The sequence below is a fragment of the Pogona vitticeps genome, chromosome 14 (assembly GCF_051106095.1).
Source record: "Pogona vitticeps strain Pit_001003342236 chromosome 14, PviZW2.1, whole genome shotgun sequence".
Lineage (NCBI taxonomy): Eukaryota > Metazoa > Chordata > Lepidosauria > Squamata > Agamidae > Pogona > Pogona vitticeps.
The window spans coordinates 16,538,779-16,556,783 of NC_135796.1; the positions used below are offsets into that span (position 1 = coordinate 16,538,779).

Sequence of the window (18,005 nt, forward strand, 5' to 3'; positions counted from 1 at the left end):
CTATCACAGATACACAGAGTACCATCAGTCTATCATGTTGAGATTGATTCATGCTTTAAAAACAATGGTGCCAAATTACAGAGGAAATAAAGAGCAGAGACAGGAGGCCATCTGCTCCCGAAGCCTGAGTTCTGCCATGCAGTTTTTGGGAAATGTAACTTTCAGAAGCAATCCACTTCAACCAAATCTTGGCATTCTTCTGCCGTTACTCAATGCCTCCCTGAACCAACCAGCATTAAAGGAACGAACCTATTCCAAATTGACTTATTAATAATGATCTGAACGCCTTGTAAACCACAGCCATCTCTTATTTTTTGCACAAATTAAACAATACCTAATGAAGTTTTAACGAGTCCACATATGCTATTAATGTAGCATGTACAGTTGGCAGGGGGAAATCAGACGAGGATGCAATGAACGCCAGAGGGATTTTTAAACATATTTTAAGTTTCGGAATGGGGGAAAAGGCATTTCCATGCAACACGGCTGCCCCACCGTATGTCAATACCAGCAGTCACATGAGACTTCTCTTCCAAAAGTAAACAACCCCGTAGAGGATCGCTGGTGGAAAACTGGTAGAGATACCCAGATTTGCAAATACAGCATATTTTTCTTGTAAGATCTAGGGTTGGGGAGGGGAGGGAACCTTGCCACTGATGGATTTTGGCCAAGACAGGTCTTGTGGATGTTTGTACACTTCCAGGGCCAAACCACCGCAGGGCAGAACCAACAGCTCAGAGGCATTAAGAGAAGGAGAGCAGTACGCCCATGGATTGCACGATATATCTGGTTACTGTGCTCCACACAATCTAAGTCTTTTCATCTTTAAACTTCCAGGAAAAATTCTGGTACTGAACTTTCAGAACAGTGTCTTTCTAAAATGTATTCTCTTCTACGGAAGGCTGCAACGGCCATTGACTTCATGAAATAAAGCCTTTCCGTAAAACCAACCCTAAAAGACCCTCATAAAATGAGTAAGAAAAATTCAATGCCAGTGTATTTCCCGTGCCTGGTTTCTAGGACAGCTTTGCTATTCATTTTTGTCTCTTGACCTTGAATGGCGTTGCTCTCGAGAGGAATTCACTCCAATAAAAGTGAGAATTTATTCTGCATTTTTTTTATTCAGGTTTAAATCCCTCAGAACATCAGCAACATGATTACAAAATAGGAAAAATCCCAAAACAGAATTTACCCACCAGTCATTCAAAGTAACAAAGGTTGGACCCTGGGTTTTCGCTGCACCGTTCTTCCAGTTCAATCTTTATTAAAAACACAAGGACGGTAGTGTTTCCGTACACTCGTCACAGTTTGTTAGGAAATTAAAACAAAACAAAAAAATCCCTTTAAAAACCAAGATACATAAAAGCACCGACAGATTTTGTGCATTTTTTCAACCCCCTCACCCTCAAAAGATCAACAGGATTTTTCTTTGAAAAAGAGGATGGAAGTTGTAGGTATGCACCATAAAACACAAGGTTTTTTGGGGGGGGGGGTGTCTAGGATTCCAAGTCAGCAGCTGGGAGCCCAAACGCTGAATCTGGCCTTCTCAAAGTGTTTCTAATCCAGCCAAGGCTAAAAGGCCAAGTTTCACCAATTCCACCTCTTCTCCTGCTTTCTCACGGAAACCCCAAGTTTAGACGTCAGCACCCAGGTAGCCTCCAGACAGCATCGGCTAGTGATTCACCTCCACTGTCACGGCCAATGGTCAGAATTATGGGATCTGTAGTCCAAAGCATGCAGAGAAGACCGAATAACCCTCCTCTGGCCAAATTGTAGGCAATGGGCTCCTGAATATGTATTTTTTCATTCTGTGGCCTCTAACGTGGGGTATAAAGGAGCTTCGGTTTCCACCTCAGGGTGTCCGGAGGGCTCTTAACTCCCATCAGGGGCCAAGCCACATGGCCAAGGGTCAACTACAATAACTCCCATCAGGGGCCAAGCCGCATGGCCAAGGGTCAACTACAACGAGAGTTACAGTTCAACGTAGGGAGGGCCACCGGTTTTTCTCCATCCCATTTAACAGAACAATACCAGTGGCCTTCTTTGCTGGGTGAAACAATATCCAAACACACGGGAAATTAAAGCAGCTGAGGGGCAGAAGGAGCTTCATCAGAGGTCTTGATCAGGTCCTACACCGTGTTGGGACCTCTCAACTGTGCTCAATTTGCCATGCGATTCCTGTTTAGGGGGGTCAACAAAGGACATGTAAGATCAGAGGCTTTCCCCTGCCCCTCTGGACCCCGGGATCTGCGCTGTGCAAGAGACTTGGAATTGTATTGTCACACTGACCTCCTTCCCTAGGATTGCAAAAGAACAAAATCCAAGCAGGAAGGTTGCAGAACGCTAAATGCATGCTCGGGTTTCCAGCTGCCCAACCTCCGGTCTCCTCCGCAAGAGACGCGATCGGAAGCGTTGAGAGGAAAGGTCGCTTTTAGCCTGCGGCTGAGCCAAAGGAAAATGCAACTCGCACTCAGGTCCTGTGGAACAGATGGGATTTTCAGCTAGTCCCCACCCACTGGTCCCGCTCATGATAAGAGGATGCCGGCTTGTCACCTCTAGACGAGGGCCCGACTCTTTCACACATAGCAGCATACAGGCAAAATATAGCACTGCTCATTCATTTACTTTTAAAAAAAGATGGGTGTGTGCTTTCTCGTTAAGCTTTTACGACCGACCTTGAAGCCTCCAAAGAAAGATGGGAGCACAAGGAACATGTTGAAAACTCAAAAAAAACAGCCCATTACCAATATGGTTTTCTCAAGACTTCCTTGCTTTGAGGGACCCTCCAGGGGACCGTCTGTCTAGGAGCCCCCACCAAGTGTTTCTGGACCTTCAGCCCAGACTTCAATTCTGGATCTTCCCCTGCTAGAATCCCCAGCCGTTGGCCACGCTGTTTGGAGGAACCTCTGAGATCTGAAGTCCAAAACAGTTGGAGAGCCTCCGAACAATGACCCATCACCACTGGGTGCATCGAACCACCCAAACCACCACTTCGGCTTCTAATTCATTAAGACGACACACTTGTAGGTGTTCATCCTCTCCTGCAACAGCCGTCTGTGCGTAAAGAACAACAGTAGGAGGCAAACCACGGTATCCATTGTTTTCTAACGACCAACGCCCCAAATCGAGGTTTCCCAGAATCCTCGGCACCCACCACGAAAACAGCAAGCAAAACAGAGACCACTCTCGTCCCTTCTACTTTAGAATTCCACCCGGAAGGCCTGCTCAGTTTAGCGCACGTGCCAAAGACGCCTCTCATCAAAAGGAAAGTAATGGCAGCATGCTGAGGTCTGGAACAGAGCGCTCCCCAAAATGCCATTTTTGTGAAATACGTGGCGATTCAAAGGGTGGGGGGAAATAACAGTCTTTCTCCTTTTCCCAAAGAAGCCACTGTTACTTAAATAAAAGCTTCTTTTACACACAGTATCCATATACATATTATATACACGGTACAAAACCAGACACGCAGACGCACGCACGCACACCGACGCCGAAAGGTGGGAAAAGGCAGCTTCCTTCAGAAGTTCTGGAGCTCCGGGATGTTTCGGTAGAAGTCCAGGGTCTCCGGGTTGGAGAAAATGCCTCGCTGGGCCACTTCCTTCCCAGCGATGATCTGCTTGACGGCCACCTCCACCTTCTTGCCATTGATCGTGTACTGAGAAACAAAAGCGAAAAGGAACGGTGAAGCACGCAAGTTGACGGGAAACTTTTTTTTCCCAGACGTGCCCCGAAAACCCATCTTTCCTCCAGCCTTCTCTGAAAAAAAACCTAATCTATCATCCATTGCATGGACAACCGGAACTCTGCATTCTGCATGGATAGTACTTTTTTTTCTAATGTAGTACATTGCTTTCACATTGCCAAATTTATAAATGTTCGTAAACAAGTAAATGATAATGAGTAAAGACCTGGAGAATGGGGCAGATTGGTGAGGACATCTCTCACCATCCGTGATGGGCTGGGAATTCTGCACTGCTCTCAATAGTAGGAATTGTGCAACTATATTTTGGAAGGGGACGAAAATCCGCACCTAAAAGTGATCCGGTGTGGCTGCAGTCACTCACACACCTCCTTCATTGCATGTGCTTTCTTCCACCTTTACTGAATCGTTTCTGAAATTGTTTCTATTCTACCTGTTCAGGAGGGAGCCATCTGCCACACACAAAGTCCAGCCCCCTTATTTCTTTTCTTTTTTTGACATGGGGCAGAATCCTGTCACTAATTTGCTCCGCCGAATCTGCCACACCAAAGCAGTCCTTCCGAATCAATGGGGGGTTTGCCAAATCTACTCCTCTGTTAAGTCCCATGGATTCAACGGGCCGACTTGCCATTTGCCACCCTAAGCCACAGGATCTGAGCCATGGTGACCCTCCTCCTCAGATGGAGAGCAAGTCTTTGCAATCCATATACAGTGGTGCCTTGCAAGACGAACGCCTCGCCGGAGGAAAAACTCACAAGACGAAAGCGTTTTGCGATCATGTTGGTGACTCCCAAGACGGCTTCTTCTATGGCCGTGCTTCGCAAGACGATTTTTTCCCCGCAAGACCGATGCCTCGCAAGACGAAAATAATTCATCTTGCGAGGTTTCCCATAGGAATGCATTGCAATGCATTCCTATGGGAAACCGCTTTTCGCAAGATGAAAATTTTGTAAGACGGTGCTACTCGCAGAACGAATTACTTTCGTCTTGCGAGGCACCACTGTACTTGGAATTTCAGCTCCTGATTGTCTTGAGAGAAGCAAAGAAAGGTGGCTGGGAGTGTCTCCTGGAAAAAGTAAAATAGGGCTAAACACAGTTCTAGATAATGGGGTAAAAAACTGATTTTTAAAAAAGGCAGTTCAAGGGGAAGAAAACAGAAACAAAAAAGAAAAAAGAAACCCCTCCAATACAGCTCTGATTGCTTTCATGTTGGCTCCTTTTCCCCCCTCAAACGAAAGGTTTGGTTATAAATTCTTTCAGAGTGTGAGCTAATTAATGATCTAAACCAGGGTTCCTGCATTACCAGCTGTCGCATAAACACCTTGATGCCACTGACTTTACTCTTGGCAGGCAGGCTTGCCGAGTTCTTGGGAGTCAATCACCCTCGGCTGGAATTAAAACAGAGACTGGCATTTGTGTATGTTGTGGCTTTTATAGCCCTGATTTTTTGGGGGGGGAGGCAACAAGCAAAAGGCAGGAGAGGAGAGGGGGCGGCTCCGGAGAAGGGGTGCTGGTTATGACTAGAGCTGAAGGCGATGGCGGGAAAGGAGGGCCAGGTAGCTCTCTTTTTCTATATACGGAATTATTTTGGTCAACGGTGCTTCCCTTTCCAACCCGGCTGCATCCAAAGGAGATGGAAAAAATTCCAACAGATTACTCAGTTTTTCCCAAGGTTGGGAAACCACTGGGTCACATGAATGACCACTGCCAAATCTTGCTATGCACTCTTGTGAGTGACCTCAGTAGGGCTTAGGGATATATATATATTTTAATTTCCTGGCAATCCAAGCCCTGCAATGCATGAAATACTCTATGCAAGAGAAACCATCAGCAATTTCTTCCATACACCTTGGCTACCAGCGAGCAACCCAACCAAAACACCCCTCGCTCCTCTTCTTGAGAAAACATACAATACTTCATTTTGCATCTGGTGACGGACTTCCACAGAACGCTACCCGCAATTCAGGGAAGAGGGGGTTAAATTTCAAAATTTAAGCCCTTTTCTTTGCTTTTCTCAGCCACCTCCAGCCTTTAAAACATTCTGCAACGAGACAGCGGGGCGGGCTTCTTTTTAACGATTTTTTTGGGGGGGAGGGAGAATGGAACAATTTGAAACCGAAGGGGTGATGTTGGGGGAGGCGCTCTGGCTGATCAAGAACTCCAAATTTATCATCCCGTTTTGTATTAATGAGAACACCCAAGAATTCGCAATCCAAACAGAACATGTAAATTTATAAACCTAGTATAGATCTTTCTTGGGGAACAGAACCTGTTATTTTTTTTTTTAAAAAGGGGAAAAAAAGGCTTATTCAAGAGGAAAAGTGCCCACGTTGCTAAGCAACATGGACAAACTATTTATAAGACTCCAATCTAGTTTTTTTTTTCCAGGGGGAAAAAAAATGAGGCTAAAATTTCCAGGCATGTGTGGGCTTTGAAGAGAGATGACAACCGCTCCTTAATTGCTGTTCCAAGGTGACAAAAAAAATATGCCGTAGGAAGAAGAAAAACATGGCTAGCACCTACCGGGATGCCTTCGGTTTCCAGAATGAGGCTGGGAACATGCCGGGCGGAGAGGGCCAGCCGAATCGCTTCCCTAATCCGCCTCACCAAATCCAGACTGAACTCTTGGTTGGTGGCCATTTTGAGGAAAAGGATCACCCTCTCTTCGCCGTCTTTGTCGTACTGAGGGACGCAGAGGCTGTCGGAAACCTCCTCAAACGCTTCCACTTAGAAGAAAAGAGGAAGGAACGGGTTGAGAGACCAAGGGTGACCCCCCCGGAAATAGACATCAGGAGTCAAGCCAAACCCTGGTTCAGAAAGGAGGGCAATGAATAACTGTAAAAAGTTGGCTGGATAGCTCAGAGGTTTAAGTCTCTGGCCGTGGAGCTAGAGGTTGGGAGTTCGATTCCCCCACTGTGCTTCTTGGGAGAAGAACCAGCCTGGGGAGCCTTGGGCCAGCGGCACTGTCCCAGGGCTCCCCCCCCCCTTGGAGGAAGAGAAGGGGAAACCACTTTCTCAGTCTTTTCTAAATTTGGGGGAAGGTTGCCTCCCCTCTTGCCTTCTCTCTCCTTTTTTCCTACATGCTACGAGAAAGAACCGGCCTGGCGTTTCTCAACCCCCTCCTTCGCTCCCACCCTCCGTCCCGATATGAAAAGAAAAGCCCCCTGTAACAGAGGGCCGCCGGCAAGATAATAAACGGCAGGGGTGTCAGGAAAGGGGAGGGAGATACAAGGTGGAAAGAGAAGGCCGTTTCAGTTGAATCGCTGCCCGTACAGGAGAGATATTCAGCCGAACTGTGCCCCGATTCACTCAGACGCGGTTTCTGACACCACTGCCTTTTCCCTCCCCTTCTCGCACACAATACCCTCCTCGGCTGATTTCACGGGGCCCTGCGCTGGCAGGGCCTTTGTGCGCCGGGCATGAACGATGGGCCACGACGAGCGGTCCAAGGAATTTATTCAGGAGGCTTTGCTGGAGACAAACAGGCTCCTTTGTCTGGCTCGGCCTCCAAAAGAGCCCACGGGGCACCAGAAGTGGGATGGTTCACGCCAGATAGCGCGAGATCGTCCTCGGAGGGTGAGCGGTTCTAGGCAGAGGCTGGGTTTGTGGAAGGGGATGACCACATCCGGGCAACTCTGAGATGATTGTTTCGTCCTCTCTGGCCTCCTTCCCTTTTCAAGCAACCATTCACATCATGTCTTGGCGCTGTAAGAACCATCCTTGGGAACAACTCTCCAAAGAATAGGGAAGCCAGTTTTATTCTTAGAAATCTAAGTTTTTCCTTGCAGAAGCTGTGAAGACGAGGCTCCTACTGGGTGCCTGGCAGAAACTGGTAGCCAATATCTCCTAAAGAGACGTGGCCATCACGTGGCCACCAAGCTTTTACAAACCTTACAGCAGCTCAGGGGCGGAGGTCTCTGGTTCTGGAGCCAGAGGGTGGGAGTTCGAATCCCCCCCACCCCCCACGGTGCCTCCGTGACAGGGGCTCAACTTGATGATCCCACAGGGTCCCTTCCCGCTCTGCAGGTCTAAGATCCTTATTACTGTAACACTGAATCTGCTCTCTTTCTACTCTACTTTATGCAGTGGCTGTTCACCTGAAAGGTAACCCCTGAAGAGCCAGCCTTTGGCTGCTCAAAAAGAGAGTCCATAAAAAATAAAGCCAACCAATACTACAATTCCAGCGCGGGGAAGAGAAGTGGATGAAAATGTAAATTGCATACCTATGTTATAGATCTCAGAACTCCCAAACCTCACGCCGCTCGGATTCAGCGTGCCGTCACTGAGAAGAAGGACAAGCCACAGAGGGAGAGGGGGAAAGAATCATTAAGACTTAATCAAGGCCTGATGAAGAGCTGAAACTGACGCCATCCGCTGCGGCTCTCCATAAACCCCCTGTGTTAAATATGCAGCAGGAAAACAATCCCTGGCATTTAACTAGATTACAAGAGATTTTGTCCCCTAGCAGTTCGTGTTTTAGGCAAGTCTGAACAACGGACAAAACGAGGAAAGAGGAGGGAACACAACAGGGCATGCATAAAAATCACATCAAATGCAAATAGCCGGTGTGTAGCAAGGAACGCTGGGAATTGTAGTTTGAGCGGCGCTTTCGGTCTTTTTTTATCCTGCGCTCTGCGCAATCCCGGGGGTCTCGGAAGGCGTTACATCCGAATGAGGGTGGAACGAGACATGACACTCTGCCCGGATGAGTGGTGCCTAAAGCAAAAAGCTTGGGACCCCGGTCACACCCCGTCTATAGTCTGTCTGAGCTTCCTTCCCTTCCCATACTGAGAGGGTGGATTTGATTTAAATCGAATCTATCTAAATCATGATTTAATTTTTTTTAAAAAATCAGATTTTTTTAAAAAATAATTAAATCACAATTGAAATCAATTTAATTTTTTAAAAAATCATTTGAGGTTTTTTTTCCCCTTCCACCCTGCACGCGGACAGGCCCTCAACCAGCCCAACTGTACTAACATCCCACAAAGCATCTGCCGAGTACAGGCGAGAGAGGGGCGCAAGAGTCCGCTTACCTGCGCCCAAGCATGACGATGCCTCCTGTGTTGGGGTTGATCCTGCAGTAATCACCGTGAGCCCAAATGCCTATGGGGGGGAAAAAGAGGAATCAAAAGGAGGTCAAAAAGAGGACACCCGGCATATAGCCATGGTTCTGGCTTAACGCCTCTGCAGTGGAAGCTTTTCAGAAACACAGAGAACAAATGAAAGAGATTGTGATGCCATCAAAACACAATGGAGAAACAAAAACGGTTATCAAGCCTTTGAAGGCATGTTCCGTGGAGGCCTTGCGATCCATTTTAGTTGCCTATGAATAAACTCCAAAACAAAGGGTTGTTTAAGATAAGGAAGCATCAAAAGCAGGGGTCTGAAGCTTCAAGCTTAAAAAGAAGTCAAAGCTAGCTTGTAGACCAAGTGTTCTGGACAGACCAGGTTCAATCCTCGGCATCTCTAGGCAGGTGTAACAAACACCCTTGCCTGAAAGCGCAGGCAGATGCTGCCGGCCAGAGTTGACAACATTGGCCTAGATGTCAAGCGAGGCACCACTGTAGATGTATTTGAAGACTGCTACACCTCCTTCTGGCATCTTAAAAGACCCCGGTTTTGCGTGCAGCAAAACCAACACAACCCGGAAATTCTCTTGAGACATACCTGGAAACTTTGAAAAATACGCCTTCCGGTACTTGTTTCCGTTCTCGTCGTTCCAGAAGTGTGTTGGCTGGCAGGGCATGGGTTTGGTGCAAACCAGTTCTCCACTCTCCCCCCAAACTGGCTTCCCTGTTTAAAGGATGAAGAACACTGTTATTCCTACTAGCGCTCCTGGGTTTATCATCATAAACAACTCGATTACCTTCCTGCACTGTGAACACAGAGCAAGTAAAGTTGGAAACATGTCTTTCTGAGATTTGTTTTATTTAGTACTTTCAGGCAGAGGGTAAGTGAATCAGTAGATACTGGATGGGGGGGGATCCTGCTGTTATTTCATACCACTGGAGTCTTCACAAAGTTTTCTAGCACCCTCAAAAGCTTGACAAAACTTTTTCACCTGGCAAAAGAACCAGGGAAAAGATGCCAGCCAAACCTTCTGCGCTTCGGTACAACCACGAAGATTATTCTTTCTTGGGCCACTATCCACCTTGCTGGAGGGCTCAAACTGTGTCTCTTTTAAGAAAATGAACCCATAAAGGCAGAGATTGGGAACCTGACAATCATCTACACGCTGTGGGGCCATCCGAGGGATACAGGAAGCCCCCCACCAAAAACTGCAGATATAACAGCTAACTCTATATATCGCACTGTCTCAGATTTCCTCTAGGGGCTAATTATGTCATGGAAATATGCATAAATACATATTTCTAGGGTTTTTTATTTATTATTTTTAATATTTTTGGGCCGTGGATATGTGAAACCGTGGATACTGATCCCGCAGATATGGGGTTCCTACTGTATTTCTGGACAAAAACTCCCGTAGCTTTTAGTGGACGAAGACACAGAATAGGAACTGCATATCATACCTTCATCGTTCCAGGCTTCCACCGCCATGCCGAGATTCCGCGCCTGGATCTCGCCTTTATAAACCGGAATGGACACATTCTGGCCCATGAAGCAGGAAACGATATCTGTGCCTCCTAAAACAGGAGGTGGGGGAGGAAGAGAGAGAGAATCCTATCTGGGCAGCTCTTTAAAGAGAAAAGTAAAATTTATTGATTACGTTCCTCGTGTGAGCTCGAGACAGCATCAACGGCTCCCCGCCTCCCAACTCTGTCCTCGTGACAACAGCTTCACTGGACTCCGTTTCCCAGCAACCCCCACCAGCACCGGCCAGGGCGAATGGGAGCTGTAGTTGAAGAACATCCAGATAACCACCTTCTTCCCTCACCCCGGCTTGAACTTGCACCGCAAACACAAACCATCCCAGCCGAGGCTCAAGTTCGGCTAACCGGTACCTGAAATGGACCCAAGCAGGATGCTGCTCTTGATGTGCTTGTAGACGTAGTCATAACTTTGCGGCTTGAGGGGCGAGCCGGTGGACAGGATCGTATGGAGCGTCTGAAGGTTGTGAGTCTCACCTGGTGGGAAAGGACCAAGGGAGAAACAGTGTTACTCTTTCTGAGCAGCCGTGTCTCCGAGAACGCCGCCCCACCGGGAAGGCAGATGGGCAAAGCCGAAAAGGACCGTCTAATGTCCCCAGGCGTTACAGGCAGGTAAGACCCCCACCCCTCTTTAGAGGCAGGCCACGGGACTCTCAAATCCCAAGGCAGGCTGGTGGAGTGATCAAGGCAGGCTGTACGATGGGGTGAGTAAAACCACCCGACGGCTGGAATCCTGTTGCGTAGTTATGCAGAGTGCATCACTTTCCGAGGCAAATTGCTGTGAGTTAAGAAATCTTTACAGACTTTGCCACCCCCGGGTGGCGTGATTCAGTGGACAACAGATAATGACTGCAGAGATTTCTTAACTTATGGGAATTGACTTCTAAAAAGTTATGCCACTTGCGTAACTACACAACAGGATTTCAGCCAATGACTCTCAAGACGTCACTGGACCAAAATTCCCAGCAATCCCAATTGCCATAACCCGTGGTAAGGAATACTAAGAGCTGCACAGTCGGCTGGTGGTATCCGTGGGGGACTGGTTCAAAGCCCCTAAAAAATTAGGATATAGAAAACCTCATATAAATAGCATGGTCCCTGGTTCCTTCTAGTGGCCAGTTCTGGAAACCTGCACTTCGGCGGGGTGATTTAATATTTTCAAGCAATGCGTAAGTGAAACTGCGGGAACCGGCCCCGTGGATATGGACTTCCTGCTGTAATCAAACATTTCTGGAGGGGTTATTTTTTCCCGAACGTACGGGCATCGATGATCACAAATAACAAGAAACAGCCCCTGTATGTTTCCCCTCAGTCATGGGATGGTAAAGGCAAGGAGGAGAATCCTTCCTTCCTCCCAAAGAACCAGAAGTTCAGGCAGGTAGGTGGTCTTCCAGACTTTCCATGGGTCAAGAGAGAAAACTCTTGTGAGCCACCTTCGGCCTTGGGGGCTGAAGGTTCCCGACACCCCCCCCCCCAGCCTTAAGCGGGGACGTGACAAAAACCAGCACACTCTAGTGGAAGGGAGGACAAAATGCAGCCCCTCCAGCTGTCCTTCAAGAGTAACTCCCAGCGGCGCTAACCCACCGGAGAAGGAGGATGGGAGTTGTGGTCCAACCATATCGCAAGAACCAGCGTTGACCCCCTCTTCCCTCATTGGCCAACTGGGAGAACGCAAGCCGAGAGGCCGAGGGGGGGGCACCAGAAGCGAAGAGAAAAGGCCGCCCGCAAAGTCAAAGAGAGCAGCAAGGGGGGGGCATGCCACACTTACATGGTTTAAGGTTCTTCTCCTCCAGGACGGCGAGCCATTTGGCACCTGTTCCCAAAATGGTGATTCTGCAGCCAAAAAAAGAAAGGAAGGACCATCTATTGCTGCCGTTGCTTCCAAGAGCCAAGGTGGGAAGGAAGGAGGGACACACACACACACACACACCGTGGCTCCCCGGGGGTCAAGACGGCGTTCGCTCCCCTTCGCCAGGACCCTTGGTTTTGAGATGACAAGGCATGCCTCTCTATCTGTGCCCATGACTGTAACGTTCCATTCCCCAGCAAAGGAAGAGTAGGAAGGGAGGAGAGGGGCCAGCTTCGTAGAACTCGTCCGCTCTGGCTCTGACCAGTGGGGAGCCGAGACGGAAGAGAGGTGGGAAAAGCACATTCCCCTGCAGCCCCTTCCGGAGAGGCAAAAGGGTCGCCCCGCTCTCCTCTCCCCCCTGATGTCACGGCAAGGCGGGCGGCGGTTCTCCCCGCAGCCCACGGCGAACCGCTCTCAAGAAGTGGCCCGGCTTGGTCTAAGCGGGAGTAGAAACGGTCCTCGGCTCTCCAGAAAAGAGTCTCTGCTGGCTCGCCGGAGGAGAAGGAAAGAAGGAAGGCGTGCCTGCCAGGCCCTCGGCCTGAGTGGCATCATGGGGGTGGAGTGAGAGGGCGACCATCTCAAGGACCCGCCTTCCGTGTTCCTCCGGAAAGGCCACGCAGACCACCTACGGCGGCATCGCTAAGCAGAGGCGTGCCTTGTTATTATTACCTCTAGGAGGACCAACATTCAGAATGTGGCCTGAAGTTGTTTTCGGGAGGGATGGGACTGAAGCTCACCTGGGCTAAGCCCTCGATCCTGCTAAATGTTTCTAAGATTATGCCTTGAAGGCAAGCGGGTAAGGAAGCTCGCCCTTCCCCACCGGATCCCCTCTTTCCCAGGCACAAATCTCTGGATCTATCTTATTCTCTCTTATTCCATTTCAGATTCATTTTCTCCTAGAGGTCTAATAAAGTTCTGAAGGGGGGGAACCCCCTGGGGAAATGCCCAAGTGTCTGACTTTCAGACCTAATGGCCTCGTGTTAAGAGAATGCCGTGGACTTTATGCCTCTTCAACTCCAAGCACAGGAGGATGCCCCCTCCAAGGGAGCAATACCTGTTGATTCACTTATCCGCTGCCTGAAAATACTGATTTAAAAAACAACAACACAAAAACACCCAGAAATACATATTTATAAGCATTTCCAGGGTTTATTTACCAAAACTGGCCACTAGAGGAAGCCAAAGATCATGCAATGAATAGCATTCAAAACTCATGTTTTTCAGCATCTGCGCGGAGGCTTAGAACTGATCCCGCGTGGATGTCGTGGTCCTGCTGTACTGAAGAGATGATGTCTACAGCAATCTCTTAAGTTGAGATCGTTTGCCTTGAGACGTTACATCAACTAACAGGATTTGGGCCCCTGATTACCCGGAGGCTGGCTCTCTTCCTTGTTTCTGCTGGATCGATGACTCAGATCACCCCTCCAGGAATCACAAATCGTCCTCAAAAGGGAAACGGGGAGGGGGATGCGCTAAGAGACCCTGAGACACACCCTTTACCTACCCCAGTCTGTCCACCAAATCCCACAGGACGTTGGGGGACGGCACGAGAGGCGACCCATCGTACAGAACCACCGAGGCGCCAACGGCGAGAGCCGACACCAGCCAATTCCACATCATCCAACCAGTCTAGGGAGAAGAGGAGACCGGTGTGAGCAGCTTGGTGTTTTTTTTTTTCCACTGCAGACTCCTATCAGAGGCGGCGGCTGTCGTCACCTCTTCCAAGACTCGCAAAGCTCATGTCACAGCTTCTCTCAAGGAGGCGGTTGGGCAAAATCTACACTGCTGGCGTGGGAGTGCGACATGCCGGTCACACGCCAAGCACCCCACAGGGGTTCTGGGTAACATTTGCAGCAGCTGCAGGATGTGTGCGTGGGAAGGGATCCGAGGTGGCATGTTTGATCAGTTTTGTTTTTTAAAAGTGGATCCATCCTAGTTTACAAAGGTAACTCTTTCAACTAGCAAGAGATGCACACAGACTGATTAAATGCACACACGTACCATACATATACACACAGACATTTTAATATTCTTATCTGAGCATATGTATGTAAAGATTCCAAACACAAGGACCTAGCAAGCCACCCTGGCAAGAGAGTTCATATCTCAGAAAGCAGTACATAAATCACTGCAATAAACGGTGAATAAATAAAAGGTCGCCCTTCAGCTAGGCTTCAGATTGTGGCTTATTTCTGGATTACTTGAACGGAGGGAATGCCAGTTCCCTTTCTGGCCCAGAATAGTAGGAAACCAACCAAATCAGATATTCCCAAGCATGAGAAATTTTCCATTTTCTTACTACAAATCAGTCTCCAGTTTGCGGGTTTGTTTTTACACTTGCCGTTGTGTAGTACATGATGTTGTCGCTGCTAGTCATGTTCCCGTGCAAGATGTGTTCCTTCAGATGCTGAATTAACGTCCCCTGGAAAGGAAAAGAGAGAAAGACACTCACATGTAGCATCCGGGTGAAAATGCATGGCCTCCTCATCTCTCCGGCCAGCCCACCTAGCAGGGTTGTTGTGAAAAAGAGGAGGGCAAAGGGGGAAAACGATGCATGCCCTCTTCCGCTTCTTGAAGGAAAGGTGGATTCTCTGCTCTCCCCATCGCCACCTCCTCTGCCAGACACATTACAGATTTAATGCAAAGCTAAATATATGCAGGAAGGAAAGGTGATACGCTTAGGCAGTTTAGAAAATTGATCTTTTTTTTTTTTTACAGAGAGAGTCCAGCAAAGCAGGACACGCCCTAGAGAAGATGGGGGAATGAAACTACAAGCAAGAAAAATATTATTCTTGTCGTTGTTATTTAAAAAACACAAGGTCAATCAAAAAATTCAGACTGGTGTTGTTTAACAGATACAAGTTTTAACCAAAAACCTAAGCGTCTGTCAAAGACCAGCACAGTATATATGCTGTTCCTAATATTGCTATTCTCTGTTGCTCTGAAGGTATGATTTCTGAGATCTACAACTGTGTGAAATTCCGTGATGTTGTTCCCAAAGCCCTGATGACAACGGGGACCACGGAAGTGTGTTTCATTCACAAGCGAGATGTTTCAGTGGCCAGATCTCTGTATTTTGTTTGTTTTTCCATTTCTTTATTTTCAGCTCTGGCATCTCCTGGAATTGCAATGTCAATGAACCACATAATGATGATGATGATTACAGCAGTGCCTCGCATTACGTTAATTCATTCCAGCGAAATCGTTGTAATGCAAAATTAAAAAGCCCATAGAAACGCATTAAAACCCGATTAATGCATTCCTATGGGCTTGAAACTGACAGTTCAGCAAAGATCCTCCATAGCGCGGCCATTTTCGCTACCCATGCAGCGAGGAACCCATCCCAGAAAAGAGTGGGGAGCCTTTTTTTTTTTTGCCCAGCGGCCATTCTGAAATCACCGATCAGCTGGCCGAAAATCGTCGTTTTGCGAGAATTGGTTCCCGAAGCAGGGAAACGATCGTCGCAAAGCGAAATTCCTCCATTGAAACCATCGTAAAGCAACCGCTTTTGCGACCGCAAAGTTTGTTGTAATGCGATTTTGTCATTAAACAGGGCGCTCGTCTTGCGAGGCATCACTGTACTACCTGCTTGGTTGGATCTTCAGCAATACAGAGCTGCCATCTAGTGGCAGAGCCCTGCTTTCGTTCGTGGAGCGAGCTGCAAAGGGTTATTCGCTTCTTCAGCCTGTTCCTTCCGCCCTTTCCAAAGGGCCAAAATGCTTCTACAGAGGTTTAATTCCTGACAATAACAGCTTTAAGCTCCAAGCCCTGGGGTTTCTCTATCCACCTATCGACAGATCCTGGTCCCCACACCCGGGAACTTTCTTGAAAGTTTACCCTTTACGTTGCATGGGGTTCCCTAACTCTTGCCAACTTGCTCCTCGGGTGAGCAGATCGAGGTTGACCGTGTCAAGAAAAAGGCCACCAAGGCAACTCAGCCTCTTCATTTCCAGCTAGGCCAGCCATGGCGAACCTATGGCACGCAAAGCCCTTTCTGCGGGCACGTGAGCCGTTAAGTTGCTGGATCGATACTCCCCACCGCACAGCCAAACCTGAGAAGGCAGCTACAGCCACAGCGCTGGCGCTTCGACAGGCGGAGCCAGAGTGGGGTCTCGAGGCACCTCCGTGCCCGGGATTCCTCCTTCCGCTACCACTTCCAATTCCACCGCCATGCCACTGCCTTTTGTTTTGTTTTTCTGCCCGCGAGCCCAAAAAGGTTCACTGCCACTGAGCCAGGCTGTGCCTCGGCATCCCTTCTTACCAACATCTGTATACACACGCCCCGTCACCCCAGATGAAAAGAGACCTACCCCTGCCGAGTGGACCATGCATTTGGGGGCGCCCGTTGTGCCAGAGGAATACATGATAAAAAGAGGATGGCTGAAGGGAAGCTGCTCAAACTCCAGCTGGGGGGCTTGGTCTCCTTTCCCCGTAGCGAGGAAGTCTTCTAGAAAGACGCTGTTCGAAGAAGCCGGCACAGAAAAAAAATGGCAGGGGGAGAGGAAGAGAATAAAAATCAGTATTGAACTCGGAAGACAAATTTACACATTACAGAGGGGGGCCCCTTTCTGAAAAGGACAGGGCCTTCCAAATCATGCCCGTTGGATCTCAACCCTCACAGCCACTGTCCTCGTTAACCCCAAATTCTCTTTTTCAGACACATTTTTTTAAAAAGGCAGAAGAAAACTAAAAGTTCGAGAACGAAGGGGAAATTTAAACCAGAAATTGATTCGTTTCCCAGAGGGAAACCGATGAGACCATTAGTTTTTTTTTTTTAATTGACCGTGGAGAAGCTCACTCAACTATTTAAAGAGGCCGGGCATCTTATTTAGGCATCAAAGCAGTGGTTTCTTGGGACCACAACATCCAGAATCCACAGCACTGCCAGACAGGGGACTATGGGATTTCTAGTATTTATTTATTTTTATTTATTTATTGGATTCCTATTCTGCCCATTTACACGAAAGTTCTACTCTCTAGTAAAAAGAAAAGCAAAAAAAAAAAGTTCCATGCTTTGACTGAAACACACAAACATATTTTAATATTGGGGATATGACCAGACGACTGAAGGGTTCCTGTGTATAACAAACAGGGTGATGTAATCTAAGAGCATCTAAATAAGGAAGCACATGTTTGTTTATACCTATTTGGTATTTTGGAAAGATCTATCGATTCTCTCGAGGAAACATACGGAATGACGACAACTTTTTTAAGATCCGGCAATCCTGCAAAGGAAACAGAGAATTTAAACAGGGAGAAAAAGGCCATCACTTCTGCTTCCGCTTGTTTGCAATGCCTCGTTCCACAGCGATCCAGGTCAGAAGAAAAATGCCCGCTTTGGGACGAAGCAATTTTATCAGAAGCAAGACATTTCAAACACTCCTTTCAACACACCTAGATTCAGGTTTCCTGGTTTCTCAAATCCCAGTTTTGCAGGACTCCTGAAGTGAAATATCATGGGGTCTGGCTTGCTCTCCTTCCACCCCAACCACATCGCTGAGAAACTTGTACCAGGTCATGAGAAGCGGTTAAGCGAGTGAGAGACAAACCTCCAACTGGAATCTACTGGTCAATCCCCACTTCCCTGGCAGATCAACAAAGGCAACCAGTTCCAAATGGTTTCACAACAGTACCCACCAAACATAGTTCCATTTTTGTCCTCACTGTTTCAATAAACCATGGTTTATTTGGACGTTTCAATAAACCATGGTTTGTTTGGACGTTTCAATAAACCATGGTTTGTTTGGACGTTTCAATAAACGATGGTTTGTTTGGACGTTTCAATAAACCATGGTTTGTTTGGCCTAGGTCCTTTCTATCTCTACCCATGATGGCTGGAGGGTTT

At 47.9% G+C, this 18,005-nt stretch overlaps 1 protein-coding gene across 2 annotated transcripts in view; it reads right to left on the reverse strand.

The window, feature by feature from the left end:
• Nucleotides 1-1,101: 1,101 nt before the first annotated feature.
• Nucleotides 1,102-18,005, reverse strand: part of AACS (acetoacetyl-CoA synthetase) — a 29,693-nt gene continuing 12,789 nt past the window's right edge. The window contains exons 7-18 of one of the 2 annotated variants that reach the window (XM_078381733.1): nucleotides 17,304-17,385; nucleotides 16,471-16,618; nucleotides 14,502-14,582; nucleotides 13,665-13,789; nucleotides 12,080-12,144; nucleotides 10,666-10,788; nucleotides 10,234-10,347; nucleotides 9,371-9,496; nucleotides 8,737-8,806; nucleotides 7,924-7,982; nucleotides 6,224-6,426; nucleotides 1,102-3,655 (exon numbers count right to left, since the gene is read on the reverse strand). In XM_078381733.1, the coding sequence (XP_078237859.1) occupies nucleotides 3,518-3,655; nucleotides 6,224-6,426; nucleotides 7,924-7,982; nucleotides 8,737-8,806; nucleotides 9,371-9,496; nucleotides 10,234-10,347; nucleotides 10,666-10,788; nucleotides 12,080-12,144; nucleotides 13,665-13,789; nucleotides 14,502-14,582; nucleotides 16,471-16,618; nucleotides 17,304-17,385 (1,334 nt within the window). In that variant the 3' untranslated portion in view covers nucleotides 1,102-3,517. The remainder of the gene's footprint in view (nucleotides 3,656-6,223; nucleotides 6,427-7,923; nucleotides 7,983-8,736; nucleotides 8,807-9,370; nucleotides 9,497-10,233; nucleotides 10,348-10,665; nucleotides 10,789-12,079; nucleotides 12,145-13,664; nucleotides 13,790-14,501; nucleotides 14,583-16,470; nucleotides 16,619-17,303; nucleotides 17,386-18,005) is intronic. The other variant, XM_078381734.1, reaches the window with a different exon arrangement.